The sequence below is a fragment of the Ictidomys tridecemlineatus genome, chromosome 4 (genome assembly GCF_052094955.1).
Source record: "Ictidomys tridecemlineatus isolate mIctTri1 chromosome 4, mIctTri1.hap1, whole genome shotgun sequence".
Taxonomy (NCBI): Eukaryota; Metazoa; Chordata; class Mammalia; order Rodentia; family Sciuridae; genus Ictidomys; species Ictidomys tridecemlineatus.
In genome coordinates this window covers 109694456-109709467 of record NC_135480.1, presented here as the reverse complement: position 1 = coordinate 109709467, position 15012 = coordinate 109694456, and the positions used below count along the sequence as shown (strand labels likewise).

Here is a 15012-nt window from a genome sequence, read left to right as displayed (position 1 = left end):
GGAACTAAATTTTGGTTTGTTTTGCAAATTATATGACTGTATTTATAGAAACCCCAATAAAATCTGTAGTCTTGTAGAATAAAAAATTCAGCATGTTGTTAGTATTAGATCAATAATAAATTTCAATCCTTTAGGCCAGTAATACATAAGCAAATATATAATTTTAAAATGGCTTTTTACAGTAGCAACAAAATGTGAAGTACTAAGGAATAAATCTAATAAAAGATGAAACTAACCAATATGGAAAGGATATATCTTTATTGAAAGACATTTTAATACATAAATGGAGACATACCATTTTTATAGGTATAATGGTTCTGTCATCAAAACATCTGTTTTCCCTAAATAAATCCAAATTCAATGTACGTTCAATAAAAATACTCACAGGTTTTTTCCTAGAACCTGAAAAACTGAAGAAATAGTGGAAGAGTAAAGGAATCAGAAAAGTCAAAGTAATATAAATGCATAAAAACAGTAGGGAGAATTGACTGAAAAGCTATCAAAGTTTATTAAAACCTTGACAGTATGGCAGGGCTGGGGAATATAGCTCAGCTGGTAGAGTGCTTGCCTCCTATGCAGAAAGCCCTGGGTTCAATCCCCAGCACCACACACAGAAAACCAGTACACGAAGGGACAAACAAAGGAGAATGGAGAACCTGGTAACAGATCCCCACATATAATAATTCATGACTGCAATGCAGTGGTGAGATCACAATCAGTGAGAGAAAGAATGGACTAGTCAGTAACTGATAGAAAATTAAGGGAAAAAATTATAACTCTGACTTTAAAAAATCAAGAAGAACAAAACACCCCTACCTTATAAATCCAGGTGGGTTAAAAACCTAAATGTGACAAATACTTATAGATAGAAGGAAATAACAGAAGTAGGGAAGAATTTCCTAAGACATAAAAAGCACAGACAAAAAAGTAATAGGTAAATATTTTATATTAAAATAAAACTTAAAAAAAGATAATATTGTCATATATTTAAAAACATCTAATAATTTAGAGCTATGTGCTTTAATATTAAGGAAGAGACTTTGACATCTTCTAATAAAACTGAAGATTTATATTATTTACTACTTGCCTTTCCCCACTTAAGCTAAACCCTAGAAAATTGTAATCACAGAAACATGGGCAAAAAGTTGACAGGCTCATTTGTTTTTAGTAGCAAAATGTTGGTAACCTAATATCCATTTGAGAAGAATATATAACAATAGTGGTATATTTACATAGTGGAATGAAAGGAAATTAACTGAAGTAAAACTTGCCAGCACGGATAAATCTCACAGCAAACAAAGAAAGGAACCCACAGCATACAAACACTATAATGCCATTTGTATAAAATATAAAACCATGTAGAATTAAACATGGTTTGATCATACAAACATAATAACTTTATGGAGAAAACCTACTAAGTTTAAAGTTCAGAATAGTGGTTATTTTTGATGAGAGAACTGGAATTCAGGGGCTAAAAGAAGCACCTTAGAGGTGATAAAGTTTTTTTTTTTTTCAATGCTGGGAATTGAACCCAGAGTGTTGCACGTTAGGCAAGTGTTCTGCCACTGAGCTATACCCACAGCCCAAGGTTTTACTTCTTAAGTTGTGCTGCAGGGGCATGAGTTGCTACATCATAGTATTCCTTAATTCTTTTATATATAATTCATACTTTAAAAATTTAGCTAGGCATGGTGACATACATCTATAATCTCAGCAACTCATGAGGCTGAAGCAAGAGGATCACAAATTCAAGGCCAGCTTGGGCAACTTAGCAAGACCCTATCTCAAAAATGAAAATAGAAATGGGGCTGGAAATGTAGCTTGATGGTAAAGTGCCCCTGGGGTTGATGTCCAGTATCATGAAAAAATGACAAACTTATTGAGAACAGATAAATGAAACCCTGCCTATCACACAAGGAATCTAGTCTGCTGCTGGAAGAAAAATGTTGAGTCCTTCCAGTCCAAGGCAAAAACAACTACTATGAAAGCATCAGCTCTAATCAAAGCCAGACCTTTCATGGGGTTCCCAGTTACCACAGGATCAGCAGGCTATTTTTTTTTTTTTTTTTTTGGTGCTGGGGATAGAACCCAAGGCCTCAGGCATGCTTGGCAAGCATTCTACCTCTGAGCTACATCCCCAGCCCAAATCAGTAGACTTTGATCCAGGTGAGGGGATCCCTGAGCCCTAGTTTTCCTTCTCCCGCCCCCACCCCCAGTTCTTCCATCTACTGTACATTCAGAATGGCTTCTAGGTTTGTTTCTTTTCTTTCTTTTTCTTTTCTTCTTCTTCTTCTTCTTTTTTTGGTACCAGGAATTAAATTTAGGGGTATTTGATCACCAAATCACATCTCCAGCCCTAGTTTGCATTTTATTTACAGACAGGGTCTCACTGAGTTGCCTAGCTCCTTGCTTTTGCTGAGGCTGGCTTTGAACTCTCAATCCTCCTGTCTCAGCTTCCCAAGCTGCAGGTATAATAGGTGTGTGCCACTGTGCCTGGCAACGTTTGTTTCTTTTTTGGTGCTGGAGATTGAACCCCGGGCCTCATGCATGCTAGGCATATGATCTACCCTGAGGTAGAGTTGCATATTTAATGGCACTTGTGCAATAATTAAAATACAGCACAATGCTGTCTGCACCTTTCATCCAGCTTTCTGAAGTGAGTCCATGTCTCTCAGAGAGAGAACAGCAGTAGTGTGTATGAAGGACTTGACACCTGTTGCTTTCTTCTGATGCCTGTTCCAGGGCTTCTCCAGGCAACTGGGAAGAGCATCCATTCTGAGACCTGCAGTCTAGGCTTCCAGCTCATTGACAGTTGCATGCTTCTTTAGGAGGGTTGCCTATCTACCCAGTGCCCAGTACCAGGGAAGGAAACAGGTATGTGCCAGGCTTCCTGTCCAGTTAGGCAGCAGGTAAAAGACTGCTGACCCTGCTGGTATCAGCACTTCCTACCAACATCTATTTCTGGCTTCCTGGGGGACTCCCCTGCTTCCTCATGGTCTTCCTGGGGAGTCCCCAGCTTCCTGTGGCCTTCCCGGGGAAGTCCCCACCTTCCTTGTGGCCTTCCTGGGGGAGTCCCTGACTTCTCCATGGCCTTCCTGGGGAGCCCACAGTAATAGAAGCCTGATGGGTAGTCTGATCCTAGGGTCACTATAAAATGCTGTAGACTCTGGCTCCTGATGTCTCATTATATCTGCTTGAATCTGATGCCTTATATAGGCTATATCTAGCTTTATTCCAATTTCCTTGGTCCCATGATAACATAAGAAGTGTCAGCTGAGCGTCTGCAGATCTGAAAGAGACCAAACAGAATCATAGGAATTTTCAACCTCCTCAAACACAGAATCTTTATTACCCCCCTACTGGTGCCTGTGTCTTTGTCTTCTTTTTATTATGTTTCTTCCTTAACCACTGTAATATAATTGTCCCTCCTCTGAGTATGTTCATCTTATGAAATTCTAATTATTTTGCTCCTTTTTGCCTTACTAAACTTACATCCCTCCTGGCATTTCCCAGATCTTGATAGACATCTCCAACTAATCTTAGTGAGAAACTTCATACTATTACTGTTACCACCAGCTAATACATATACAGGGTTTGATATGTGCTAGGCCTTGCCTGTAATGAATACTTAACATGTACTAGGTCATACTCTGAACACTTACTGAGTATACATACTATTCTTTCTCTTTTAAGTTCCTGAGAGTTGAACCCAGGGACATTTAAACACTGAGCTCCATCTCCAGTCCTTTTCATTTTGAGATGGAGTCTTGCTAAATTATTTAGGGACTTGCTAAGTTGCTGAGGCTGGCCTCTAACTTGCAGTCTTCTTGCCTCAGCCTCCTAAGTCGCTGGGATTACAGGCATATGCCATCATGCCCAGCTATATAATTCTTGTTTTACAGTAATGGAAGTCTGATAAGCAATAAGAAAATCAAGGCACACAGGAGTTAAATAACTTGCCTATGGGAGTAACTGCTCACATAATAGATAAAGAAGCCAGGATCCAAACCCAGTCTTTTCCAGAGCCTGCACTTTAAACTACCAGGAGCTATAATGGCTGTCTCCTAAAGGCAATGTAGATCAGATTCTGAGGTTGAGTCCCCTCCCCTTCTTTCACCCTTCCATAGCTTACAACGTATGACAGCTTCCTTGACTTGGTGAAAGCCACAATCGGGACCTCTGCCATCAACATAGTACATGAATCGGAGCTCAGGAGGGTAGGCATCTCTGGTCAGTCCAGTCAGCAAGGGGATGGTGCAGCCCTCGGCCCCTGGTGCCTCAGTCAAAGCCTGCAGCATCTGGTACTTGCACCAAGGATCATGAAGGAAGCCTGGAGTGATAAGCAGCACCCGGCAGTGACTACTGCTCAGTGCTTGGCACAGCTCGGATACAATGGCGCCACCTGGGGTTGCATCCCGAAGCTGCAGGAAGCAGCGTAGGCTGGCAGTACTGCTCTCCAGGTAGGCGACCAGTTCCTGGGCAGCTGTCAGGTCCTCCTCACTGTGGCATACACAGACGTCATAGTCTTTGCTCCAGCGGCCCCTGCTGCTGCTGGTATCCATGTGTGCTGATGATGGGTTGGAAGACATGACTGAATTGGGATTTGAGGGTTGGTGGCTATCCTGTGAGGCTGACTGTGAACCATCACTGGAGTGGCTTTCTGGGTTAACAGGCAGCTTCTTGGGTTTCTTCAATAGGGCTTGCCTGAACCAATCTGTAGTGGGGGGAAACATACTGCTCAGGCCTACATCTTTCCAGGCTACCTCCTCACACATGGAGGAGTCTCACCACAAGGGATGATAGACAGGATTTCTGCCAGCTCCCTGCATTGGGAAACACCTTACTCTCAGAGATTTAGGTATGCCAACTTGTTATCCCTTTAGGCCTTGCCTAAGAGTTCTTTCTATCTTGAAAGGATTCAAGAATACATGAGAACTCTAGAATCCTTATTTGGAAGTGTTTTATCAGCTTGATTAAGAGATGTCCTTAGCCAGGTGAGTAATGCACAATAGGGGGATCCTGTAGCCTCTGATGGAAGTGTGCAATGCTCAGCTAGGCCTGGGTACCAGAAATGTGGTCTTAGCTACAAAGGAGGCTGAGCAGGAGATCACTAGAGCCCAGGAGTTTGAGACCAGTGTGGATCACACAGTGAGACACTGTCTCAAAAACAAGAAAAAAATAGAGATGGCCTTGCCCTGCTCCAAGTCTTTTGATACCTAGTACCCCACCCCTTAAGTAGAATATTTCACTAGAACTAGATGGTCAAACATCTGCATATAGAGCTATGTATGCTGGTAAAGATCACCCTGTTCCAAAGCCCACTTCCAGCACTGAGATGAGGTGGCTTTAGGTTAGGGTGGGATGCCCATTGTGGAAAGGAAAGGGCAGGGGGGCTTATATCTGTTTAGCTGCAAGAAATCCTAGATGTTGCTAAGTAGACAACACGAATCTAGAAAAGAAAGCTACTGCTCTGGCAAAGCACAGGGTTTACTGATTCAAAATCTACACTTTGGAGCCAGGCACATAGATTTGGTTGTGTCCTACTGCTTATTCTATAACCTTAAGCAAGTTAGTCTAGATCTCCATTTCCTTTATCTATAAAATGTGTTCATTTTAGTTGTTGTTGAAGGTTAACTGAGATAATGCAATATCTCATATATTATAAGTACTCCATAATAATATTAAAACTCAGCTATTGATAAATACAGATAGTTTGTGTTTGGGAGATTGATTCATTTTTTCTTTTTATGGTCCTAGAGTAAAGGTTCTAGAGTAAAGATTAGTATGACAAGAGTCACAGTATTAAGCATTTAGCCTAATGATTTCTAGGCTAGGAAAATTGTTTGAGCAGGCTAGAAAACCTTTGAGCCAAAAGGATTGAAGAACCCACCAAAGAATTCACTGATGCATGCCTCTCTCCTCACTCTCCACAAAGCATAGGCACTGAAGTCTAATGAGGAGTTTTGCCCCCTTGGCACCCTTTCTGCATCCCTCCCTGTGTTTGGACCAGGCAGGCCTCCCACCTCGCCAACATGCAGACTAAGGACTACACTCTTAGGAGCAAGAACAGAAGTAGGAATCTGGGTCCACTCACCAGCCATCTTGCCCAGAGGCTTCTTGGACTGGGATTGAGGAGCAGGGAGGGAGGTTGATGATGCCATAGTGTTGGGCTCAAAACTAACCCCATGAGACTAGGCATCAGTAAAGCAGTAGAAAGGGGGAGACCCAGTCTTGACCTCATGGAACAGCCATCCTAAAAGGCATAAAGAAAGAGAATCATAAAAGTTATACCTACCTTACTCCCAATCCCAGTTTGTGGGCTTCTGGAAGTTCTACCACTCTGCTAATGCCTAAACAGGTCCTAATCATGAGACTAGGGAAAAACAACACTGTGATTAGAGCTGGTTTCTGAATAAACCATGTTTTGTGTAGTATACTCAGACTTACAGGGTGTGAGTTCAGCATGACTGGCAGTGACTGTTCTCTACTCCACCTGGCTAGGATGGCGTTTGGAATCTGGGGTAGAGTTCATGGCAGGGAGCTCTTTAAAGGCACTTCTTGTGTAAATGCTGAAATGGGAGGACAGCTGGTATTTGGACAAAAAACTGTGTATCTAGGTAGACAGATGCTGAGCAGTCGAAAGCAAGAACATGTGTGTTCCTTGAGAGACTTCCTCTCTGTCTGCTTTCCCCTCAAAGCCCCCATTCTTCTACCTATCCAGTTCTCAGATCAGGGAGAAAGTGTCATGAAGTGGTGAAGGCTATACTCTGAAGGCACAGTGCCTAGACTCTCACTTCTAGTTAATGGCGGCCTTCAGCAATTTGCTAAGCTTCAGTATCGCCCTCTGTGAAATGGAAATACTGTAATGCTAGAAATTTTCTCAGCATTATTGTGAGAATTACATGAGATAATTTATGTAAATCCCAATGACATCTACCATACAATAAATGCTCAGAAAATGTTGTGGGTTAGTATGCCTTTAAAATAATCTAATCTGAGTACCGTGGTATAACACCTGTAATCCCAGTGACTTGGGGAGCTACAGTAGGGGGAGACTGAGGCAAGAGGATTGCAAATTCAAGGTGAGCTATGGCAACTTAGCAAGACCCTGTCTTAAAATTAAAAAAAAAAGTAAAATAAAAACTGGGAATGTAGAATGTAGCTTAGTAGTAAAGTGTCCCTGGGTTCAATGAAAGAAGAAGAAGGAGAATAATAATAATAATAATAATAATAATAATAATAATAATAATAATAATAATAATAATAATGGTGCTGGAAGCTCTTTAAACCTATGTTTATGGGAAACATTGGGTGGCTCAGAGTCTGCAGGGGGAAATCACAGAATTCTAGAGATACTTCTCCAAATTAAGAAAGTGGTGTAAGGTTGGCTTGGCTCTGGACCTGCAGAGTAACAGGTACAGGCCTGCTTTCTCACTCTTTGCCAGATCTTCAGAGGTAAAAGGAAAAAAAAAAATGTTCCCTCTGGGAACTTCCACAGAAATAAAGTGGATTTTTAGACACACTGTAATACTGAGGTTTTCAAATTTAATGAAGAGAATTCTGTTAGACATTAATGCTCTATTCACTGATGATAAACACTATCATACCAAACTGATGACTAAGACTAGAGATGCTGATGATTGATAAATATTATCACGGTTAAAAAAAAATCACACTGCAGCAACAAAAGGGGCAGAAAGAGGAGTTGGAATAAGTGCAGGCACCAGAGAAGACATTTTAAAGAGAAAAGCAGAGAAGTATTAAAATTCAAAAGGACATCAAAATAGACTCTCTCTGTGCATGAGTTTCTTTTCCTTCTTAATATCCTTAATCTTGGGATAACTTAATATTCTTAATGTTCAGATAACTTAGGTGGCAGGCAGCAGCTATAGCAGGGCCTTATACCATTGTTAGTTTTTTTTTTAATTTATAGAGAATAAAGATTTATTCAGTTTCCATTGTTAGGTTTTGAAGTTCTTTTCCTGCCAAAGGATTGCCTTCTCTGTACATCTGTTTTTTTAAAGGTTCTGTACATCTTTTTAAAAAATTTATTCTAATTTGTTATATATGACAGCAGAATGCATTTCAAATTTATATTACACATATTATAGAGAACAATTTTTCATCTCTGATTGTATACAATGTAGAGTCACACCATTCATGCCTTCATATGTGTACTGATGTCCATCTCATTGCACTGCCTTTCCTACCCCCATACCCTTCTGCCCTATCTAGAGTTCTTCTATTCGCCCCATGCATACACACCCCCATCCACATTATGAATCAGCCTAAAAAAAACTGAGGATGTAGTTCAATGGTAAAGCACCCCTGGGTTCAATCCACAGTACCAAAAATCAAAACAATGTATACCCCAAACTCCCATTTGGAAAGAATAACAAAGACTTTATAGAAAATGAATAAAGAACTTCAGAAAAGGAGCAGCATGATACCTTTAGTGCCTTCCAGAATGTTCCTTACACTATTATATGTAGCAACTTACAAGAGGGAAGTGTTATTGTATAAAATCTAAAGTGAGCTGGGCAACTCAGGAGGCTGAGGCAGGAGAATCTCAAGTTTAAAGCCAGCCTCAGCAACTCAGCAAGGCCCTAAGCAATTTAATGAGACCCTGTCTCAAAATAAAAATAAACAAATAAATAAAACAGGCTGGAGATGTGGCTCAGTGGTAGTGGTTAAGTGCCCCTAGGTTCAATCAAAGTAATAATAATAATAATAAAATAAAAAGAGATAGGAATGTAACTCAGTGGTAGAGTGCCAATGGGTTCAATCCCCAGTACCACAGATAAATTAATCAAATCAAAGAGTCTGGGCTATAGATCAGTAGCAGTAGCACACTTCTCTAGCATGCATGAGGCCCTGAGATTAATCACCAGCACTACAAAAAATTTATTTTTTAAAAATTTGTTTTCAACAGGCTATACTATTCTCAAATACTTGCTAAAATATTTGCGCAGGATTTTTTAGGGTTTGTAGGATTCAGCATAATTCATTTACAATTTTTTGTTTTTTTTGAGACTGGATCTCACTAAGTTGCTTAGGGCCTTGCTAAATTGTCTCAGCTTCCTGAGCCACTGGGATTACAGGCATGTACTACTACACCCATCTGATTACAGATTTTTAAACACAATACAGTGTTTCTCAAAGAGTGGTTTGTAGATTGTGGGGTAGCTCCAACATTCATACTTCTAAGTATGGGATGGAACCATGACTTAACATTGTTTTGTTTAATTCTTTGATTAATCTTTTTTTTTTTCTTTTTTGTACTGGATATTGAACCCAGGGGCACTTTATCACTGAGCCACATCCTTATCCCCTTTTATTTTTTATTTTGATTCAGGGTTTTTTGTTTTTTTTTTTTTAAGAGAGAGAGAGAGAGAGAGAGAGAGAGAGAGAGAGAGAGAGAGAAACTTTTTAATATTTATTTTTTATTTTTGGTGGACACAACATCTTTGTTTGTATGTGGTGCTGAGGATTGAACCTGGGCTGCAGGCATGCCAGGCGAGCGCGCTACCGCTTAAGCCACATCCCCAGCCCTTGATACAGGGTCTTGCTACATCACTCAGGGCCTCACTAAATTGCTGAGGCTGGCCTCAAACTTGCAAGCCTCCTGCTTCATTCTCCTGAGTCACTGGTATTACAGGGGTACACCACCCTGCCCAACTTTCTCAGTATTTTTGAGGCAGGGTCTGGCTACATTGTCTATGTTGTCCAGTCTAGCTTTAAATTCATGCTTCTTCTGCCTCAGCCTCTGGAAAAGCTGGAATTAAAGGCTTGTGCCACCACTCTTAACACCTGTGTTTTTCTTCTAATCAACAGAACACAGCAAAGGTGATGGAATGTCACTCACATGATTATGTTATTATATGTGACATGTTTATGTCTACATTACATACATCATATGTAAGATTTATATATATTGCATATATGAATATTACGTGTGAATACGTACATGTGTACATGTATGCTTGCGTGTGTACACATAGCTCCATCTTAGCAGATGGGAAAGAAACACCTTGCTCTCTCTGAAAAAGGTGCCATGTTATGAGAGGACCATGTATGAAGGAACAATGGGCAGCCTCTGGTTGCTGAGAGTGGTCCCCAGCTAACAACTTGCATGAAAATGTACCTCAACCCTACAATTGCAAGAAGATAAATTCAGCCAACGACCTGAAGGGGTTTAGAAGTGGATCTTTCCTCACTTTTGAACCTCTGATAACTCCAAAGCTCCATGGACACCTGGATTATAGCTGGGTGAAACCCTGAGCAAAGAATCCAGTTAAGTCTTGCTTGGTCCCTTGAGCCACAGAAACTTTGAAATAATAAATCAGGGACTGTGTTAGTTTAAAATGCCAGTTTCTGTGCTCCATCTGAAGTCTACTGAATCGAATTCCTGGGCATGAGATTTGGGATCCTGCATTTTAAACTAGAACTTCAGGATTCTAATGTATCTAAGAATTGGTCCTGTGTGTCCATCAAATAAAATTGCATATCTCAATTCCTCTGGAGCTCTTTAAAACGATTCCTGCCAGTCACAAGTTCTAAATTGCTGGGATTGCATGTGTATACTTGTAATCCCAGAGGTTCAGGGAATCTGAAACAGGGGGATCACAAGTTCAAGGTCAGCTTCAGAAACTTAGTGAGGCCCTAAGCAACTCAGGGAGACTCTATTTCAAAAAATAAAAAATGGTTGGCGATGTAGCTCAGTGGTATTTTTTTTTTTTTTTTGTACCGGGGATTGAACTCAGGGGCATTTAACCAATAAGCAACATCCCCAGCCCTTTTTTGTATTTAATTTAGAGACAGGGTTCTCACTAAGTTGCTTAGTGCCTTGTTAAATTGCTGAGTTTGGCTTTGAACTTGAAATCCTCCTGCCTCAGTCTCCGAGCCACTGGGATTACAGGTGTGCACCACTACACCTGGCCTTAGTGGTAAATTGCCCCTGGGTTAAATCTCCAGTGCCTCAAAACAAAACACACACACAAACACACACACACACACACACACACACACACACACACACTCCAGTGCCTCAAAACAAAACACACACACACACACAGAGAGAGAGAGAGAGAGAGAGAGAGAGAGAGAGAGAGAGAGAGAAAGAGAGATTTCCCTGGAGATTTGTATTCAGTGCTTCAGAAGTAAGGCCCCAAAATCAATTTTGTCAGAGCTGCATAGGAAATTTTGGTACAAGGAACTACTAGTTTAGATTATGCTACCTATATTTACAAATTCGTGAAATAATTTTAAAAATGCCTAGCAAATCTTGGGATTGGTTTTGTGAAATAAATTCCGAACTACTTATTTTTGCAAATTTAAGGTTGAACTGTGACAGGAAACAGAATTCTGGTTAACTGAAGTATTAAAATAAATCATTTGATTAATACATGTCAAGGCACATATACTTTTACCAAGATATTTTATAGATTTTGAATAATTAAAAATGTCAAAAAGTTACTGTCTTGTATAACTAAAAAGAATAAAAAATTAGAAAAAAAATTTCAAAAAGTGCACGTGTGTTAAAAATAGCACCCAGTATTTTGAATTTAAGAATAAAACTATTTTTAATTTAGGCATCAAAATCTAAAAACTTGGGGCTGGGGATATAGCTCAGTTGGTAGAGTGCTTACCTCGCATGCACAAGGCCCTGAGTTCAATCCCCAGTACAAAAAAAAAAAAAAAAACTAAAAACTTATCTGTACTTTAGTCACATAAAAACAGCAAATATGAATAGAAAACATTATAATTAATTTTGCTATATTATGTGTGGTATTATGGATTAAACCCAGGGGCACTTTACCGCTGAGTTAGTTCCCCAGCCTTTTAATTTTATTTAGTTAGGCAGGATGTCACTAAGTTGGTAAGGCTGCCCTCAAGCTTGTGATTCTCCTGTCTCAGCTTTCCAAGTTGCTGGGATTACAGGCATGTGCCACCATATGTGGCTTCCAGATAACTACTTGCAATATTCTTTAAAAATGGCTTTGTGGTGATGTTTGAACAGTATCTAAGCTCATCAGAAACTGCTGAAATGTGATGCTAGAATAATCCTTATTATTCTATTGATTATAAAGTAGTACATTGGTGGACAAGGACAGAGAGACAGGCCAATGGAAGAACAGGGTGTCCTGAAACAGGCCCATATCTGTATCATCTGACACTGTAATGCAGCAGGGAAAGATGGTCTTTTCAATAAATGGTATTCGGTCAATTAAGATAGTCAATTGTGGGGAAAAAAATGAGTCTCAATCCACATCTCATACCATATAAAAAAGTAATTTCAAATGGATACTAGATTTAACTGCTAATGGTTAAACAATAAAGCTTTTAGAGAAAATTATTTTATGACTTTGGAGTAAACAAAAACATTTCAATCTGATACTAGTAACACAACCATGTGGAAAAGGATGAATTGGAAACCAATGAAATGAAGACTTCTGTTCATCAAAATACATTATTAGGAGTAAAAAAGACAATCTACTGAGAAAATGCTTAAAAGTACAGATCTGGGCTGGGAATGTGGCTCAGTGGTAGAGTGCTTGCCTGGCATGTAATAAGCTCTGAGTTCAATTCCCATCACCATTAAAAACCAAACCATCACCGCCCCCCCCCAAAAAAAACAGATCCAATAAATGTCTTACATTTGAAATTTCAAGAACTCCTACACACTACTAAGAAAAAGAGAGATAACCTATTAGAAAAATGGGCTAAGTTTGGGGGTGCATCTCACTCTGGGTGTAAAACCAAGCCCTATGCCTACCCCACCCCCAACAAAAAGAAAAATGGGCAGAACTGAACAGGAATTTTACAAAATAGGGTATTCAAATGGCCAACAGACATAAAAGGTGCACAGTTCATTAGTCATCAGAGAAATGCAAATTAAAATCTTAGTCCATCACCACTATGTCCTCGATAGAATGAAAAAGATAGTATGGGATATTGGTAAGGATGTGAAGAAATAGGAATTCACATACTCCTGGAGGGAGTGTAAATTGGGCACTATATACTCAAGCAGAATGCGCTTGCAGCCGGCATTCCACTCTTAGGTGGAAGTGCTTCCATATGTTCACAAAAACACAAGAATATCTGCAGCACTATTCAAAATAACCCCCAATTGGGAAACAACAATGTCCATCAGCTCAAGCGTGCAGTACGTTGGATAAATAAATTGGATAAATAAAACAATCTAGCCATACAGCAGAATGTTATATATGAACAAGGCTGAATGAATTATTGCTAAATGAATTACTGCTAAACACAACCAGGGTGACTCTCAAAAAACTTAGTGAACAATGCCATATTCTGGAAACATATCACTACATGGATGGAAAGTCTAAAACCTGGCAAAGCTCCTTTATGGTGTCAAAATTAGCTTAGTAGTCACCCTTGAGGGGAAGCAGTGACTGTAAGAAGGCTGTAGGAGGTTAGTAAAGGTTTATTGTACTAGATGCAGGTAGCACAGGAAATTATCACTTGGTGAAAATGGTTTAGCTATGCACTTAGGATCTGTGCACTCTTCCAAATGTGTTATGTATCATTTCTTAAAAAATCTAACACACACACACACAACACAATCTGGATGTGGCTTCCTGTGAGTCACTCATGACCCTCATATTCCCTGGGTTAGGTGTCTCCACTTGAGTTTTCATACTTCCCCCTCTCTCACCAGCACTTCTCTGGTGCATTTCTTTCTTTTCTTTTCTTTTTTTTTTTTTTAAGGGGGGGAGAGGAGAGAGAGAGAGAGAGAGAGAGAGAGAGAGAGAGAGAGAGAGAGAGAGAGAGAGAGAGAGAATGATTTTTTTTTGGTAGATGGACACACAATGCCTTTATTTTTTTATGTGGTGCTGAGAATCAAACCCGGTCCCGCCCGTGCTAGGCAAGCACTCTACCGCCTGCCTGGTGCATTGATTTCTAATTTTCTGTCTCCATGGAGCCCAAGAGGACTGAATTTGTCCTGTTCATCGTGTCCCTCTAGTACTTGGCTCAGTGCCACGGTGGAGGTCGCTAAATGACTGGGCCTCAGAGGTACTTAACCCCACATAAAACCATGTTTTTGCCACAAGTCAACCCAAGAGCAGACAGGCTGTGACCTGAGCAGAGAAGGATGCCGCAGAGAAAACAGTATCTACAGTTTAAGACTGAAACAACCAGAGTCAGGCTATTGAAGCCCAGCCAAAGGAGAGGAGCCCGGCACCAGCTTCTTTTGCGACAGAAAAGGTGACAGCTTTCCCGGAGGAACTTCTTAATGCTGCTTACGCGTTCTGGGTGCTGGAGATGGCCAGTCGAAAGGACCGGGAGAAAAGAGGGCTGTCACTCCAGGACAGAGTTGGGACGAGGCCCGGAAGAAAGCAGGACGGATTCTTGCAGCTCAAAGTCGGGTCTGGACCTAAGGGCCGCGGGTTGCCCCAGAAGTCCCGCAGCAACGGTGCCGCCTCTCCCCGGCCGCCCGCCGGGTCATTCACCTGCGCTCCAGCCAGGGTCTCGGAAGTCTGCGGCGCGGGCTCCGCCCAGGGAAGTGTTGCGCTGGCCCGACTCCCGGAAGCGGGAGGCCACTGCCCCTCCTGCCCGCGCCTATCGCTGGAAAGCAGCACCAGGCGGCCTCTGGGTGAGCCCGGCCTCCTCTAGGTGGGAAGGTGGGCCTCCAATGGACATTAGCCTCAGGGACTTGGACATGAGCCCTTACACTCTAATGCCCAAAGTCACATGAAACCCCTGAGCCCCAGTAGGGGCTGGATGGTGGAAAAGAAAAGAAACTATTTTGGTCATTTAGCCCTCTAACACCTTGCATGGGACGTGTTCACACCCTATTTTATATCACGGAGAAAAATAAGGCTTAGAGAGATTAAGTTTCTCCAGAGTCACACACGGTTAGCTAAGCGGTAGAATGGGGCTGGAGTGCAAGAGGGGTGGGCCCAGTGTGGCAGCTGTGAAGTCGTGCTTCCAGGAAACAGGAGCCCCAGGAACGCTGATGCCAAAATGCTTTGCCCCTGCAGGCCT

At 41.1% G+C, this 15012-nt stretch overlaps 1 protein-coding gene across 2 annotated transcripts; it reads right to left on the bottom strand.

Annotated features, from left to right (window-relative positions):
- Nucleotides 1–239: 239 nt before the first annotated feature.
- On the bottom strand, nt 240–14553 carry Tirap (TIR domain containing adaptor protein). 2 transcript variants are annotated; one of them, XM_005330753.5, is made up of 4 exons: nt 14272–14553; nt 6095–6253; nt 4133–4714; nt 240–3289 (listed from the first exon to the last, which is right to left on the bottom strand). In XM_005330753.5, the coding sequence occupies exons 2-4, from the start codon at nt 6159–6161 to the stop codon at nt 3270–3272; spliced, it is 669 nt and encodes a 222-aa protein (XP_005330810.1). In that variant the 5' UTR covers nt 6162–6253; nt 14272–14553; the 3' UTR covers nt 240–3269. The 2 variants fall into 2 exon arrangements, with proteins under 2 accessions (XP_005330810.1, XP_077903424.1); XM_078047298.1 differs by having other exon boundaries at nt 14478–14551.
- Between the last annotated feature and the right edge of the window lie 459 nt (nt 14554–15012).

Bases quoted from the DNA above. Each gene is read 5' to 3' on its own strand.
- Tirap (XM_005330753.5), bottom strand. From the start codon at position 6,161: ATGGCATCATCAACCTCCCTCCCTGCTCCTCAATCCCAGTCCAAGAAG. The intron at 4,715-6,094 runs GTGAGTGGACCC...CCCCCACTACAG, and splicing joins GCCTCTGGGCAAGATGGCTG to ATTGGTTCAGGCAAGCCCTA. The intron at 3,290-4,132 runs GTAAGCTATGGA...GGTCTCTTTCAG, and splicing joins CAAGGAAGCTGTCATACGTT to ATCTGCAGACGCTCAGCTGA.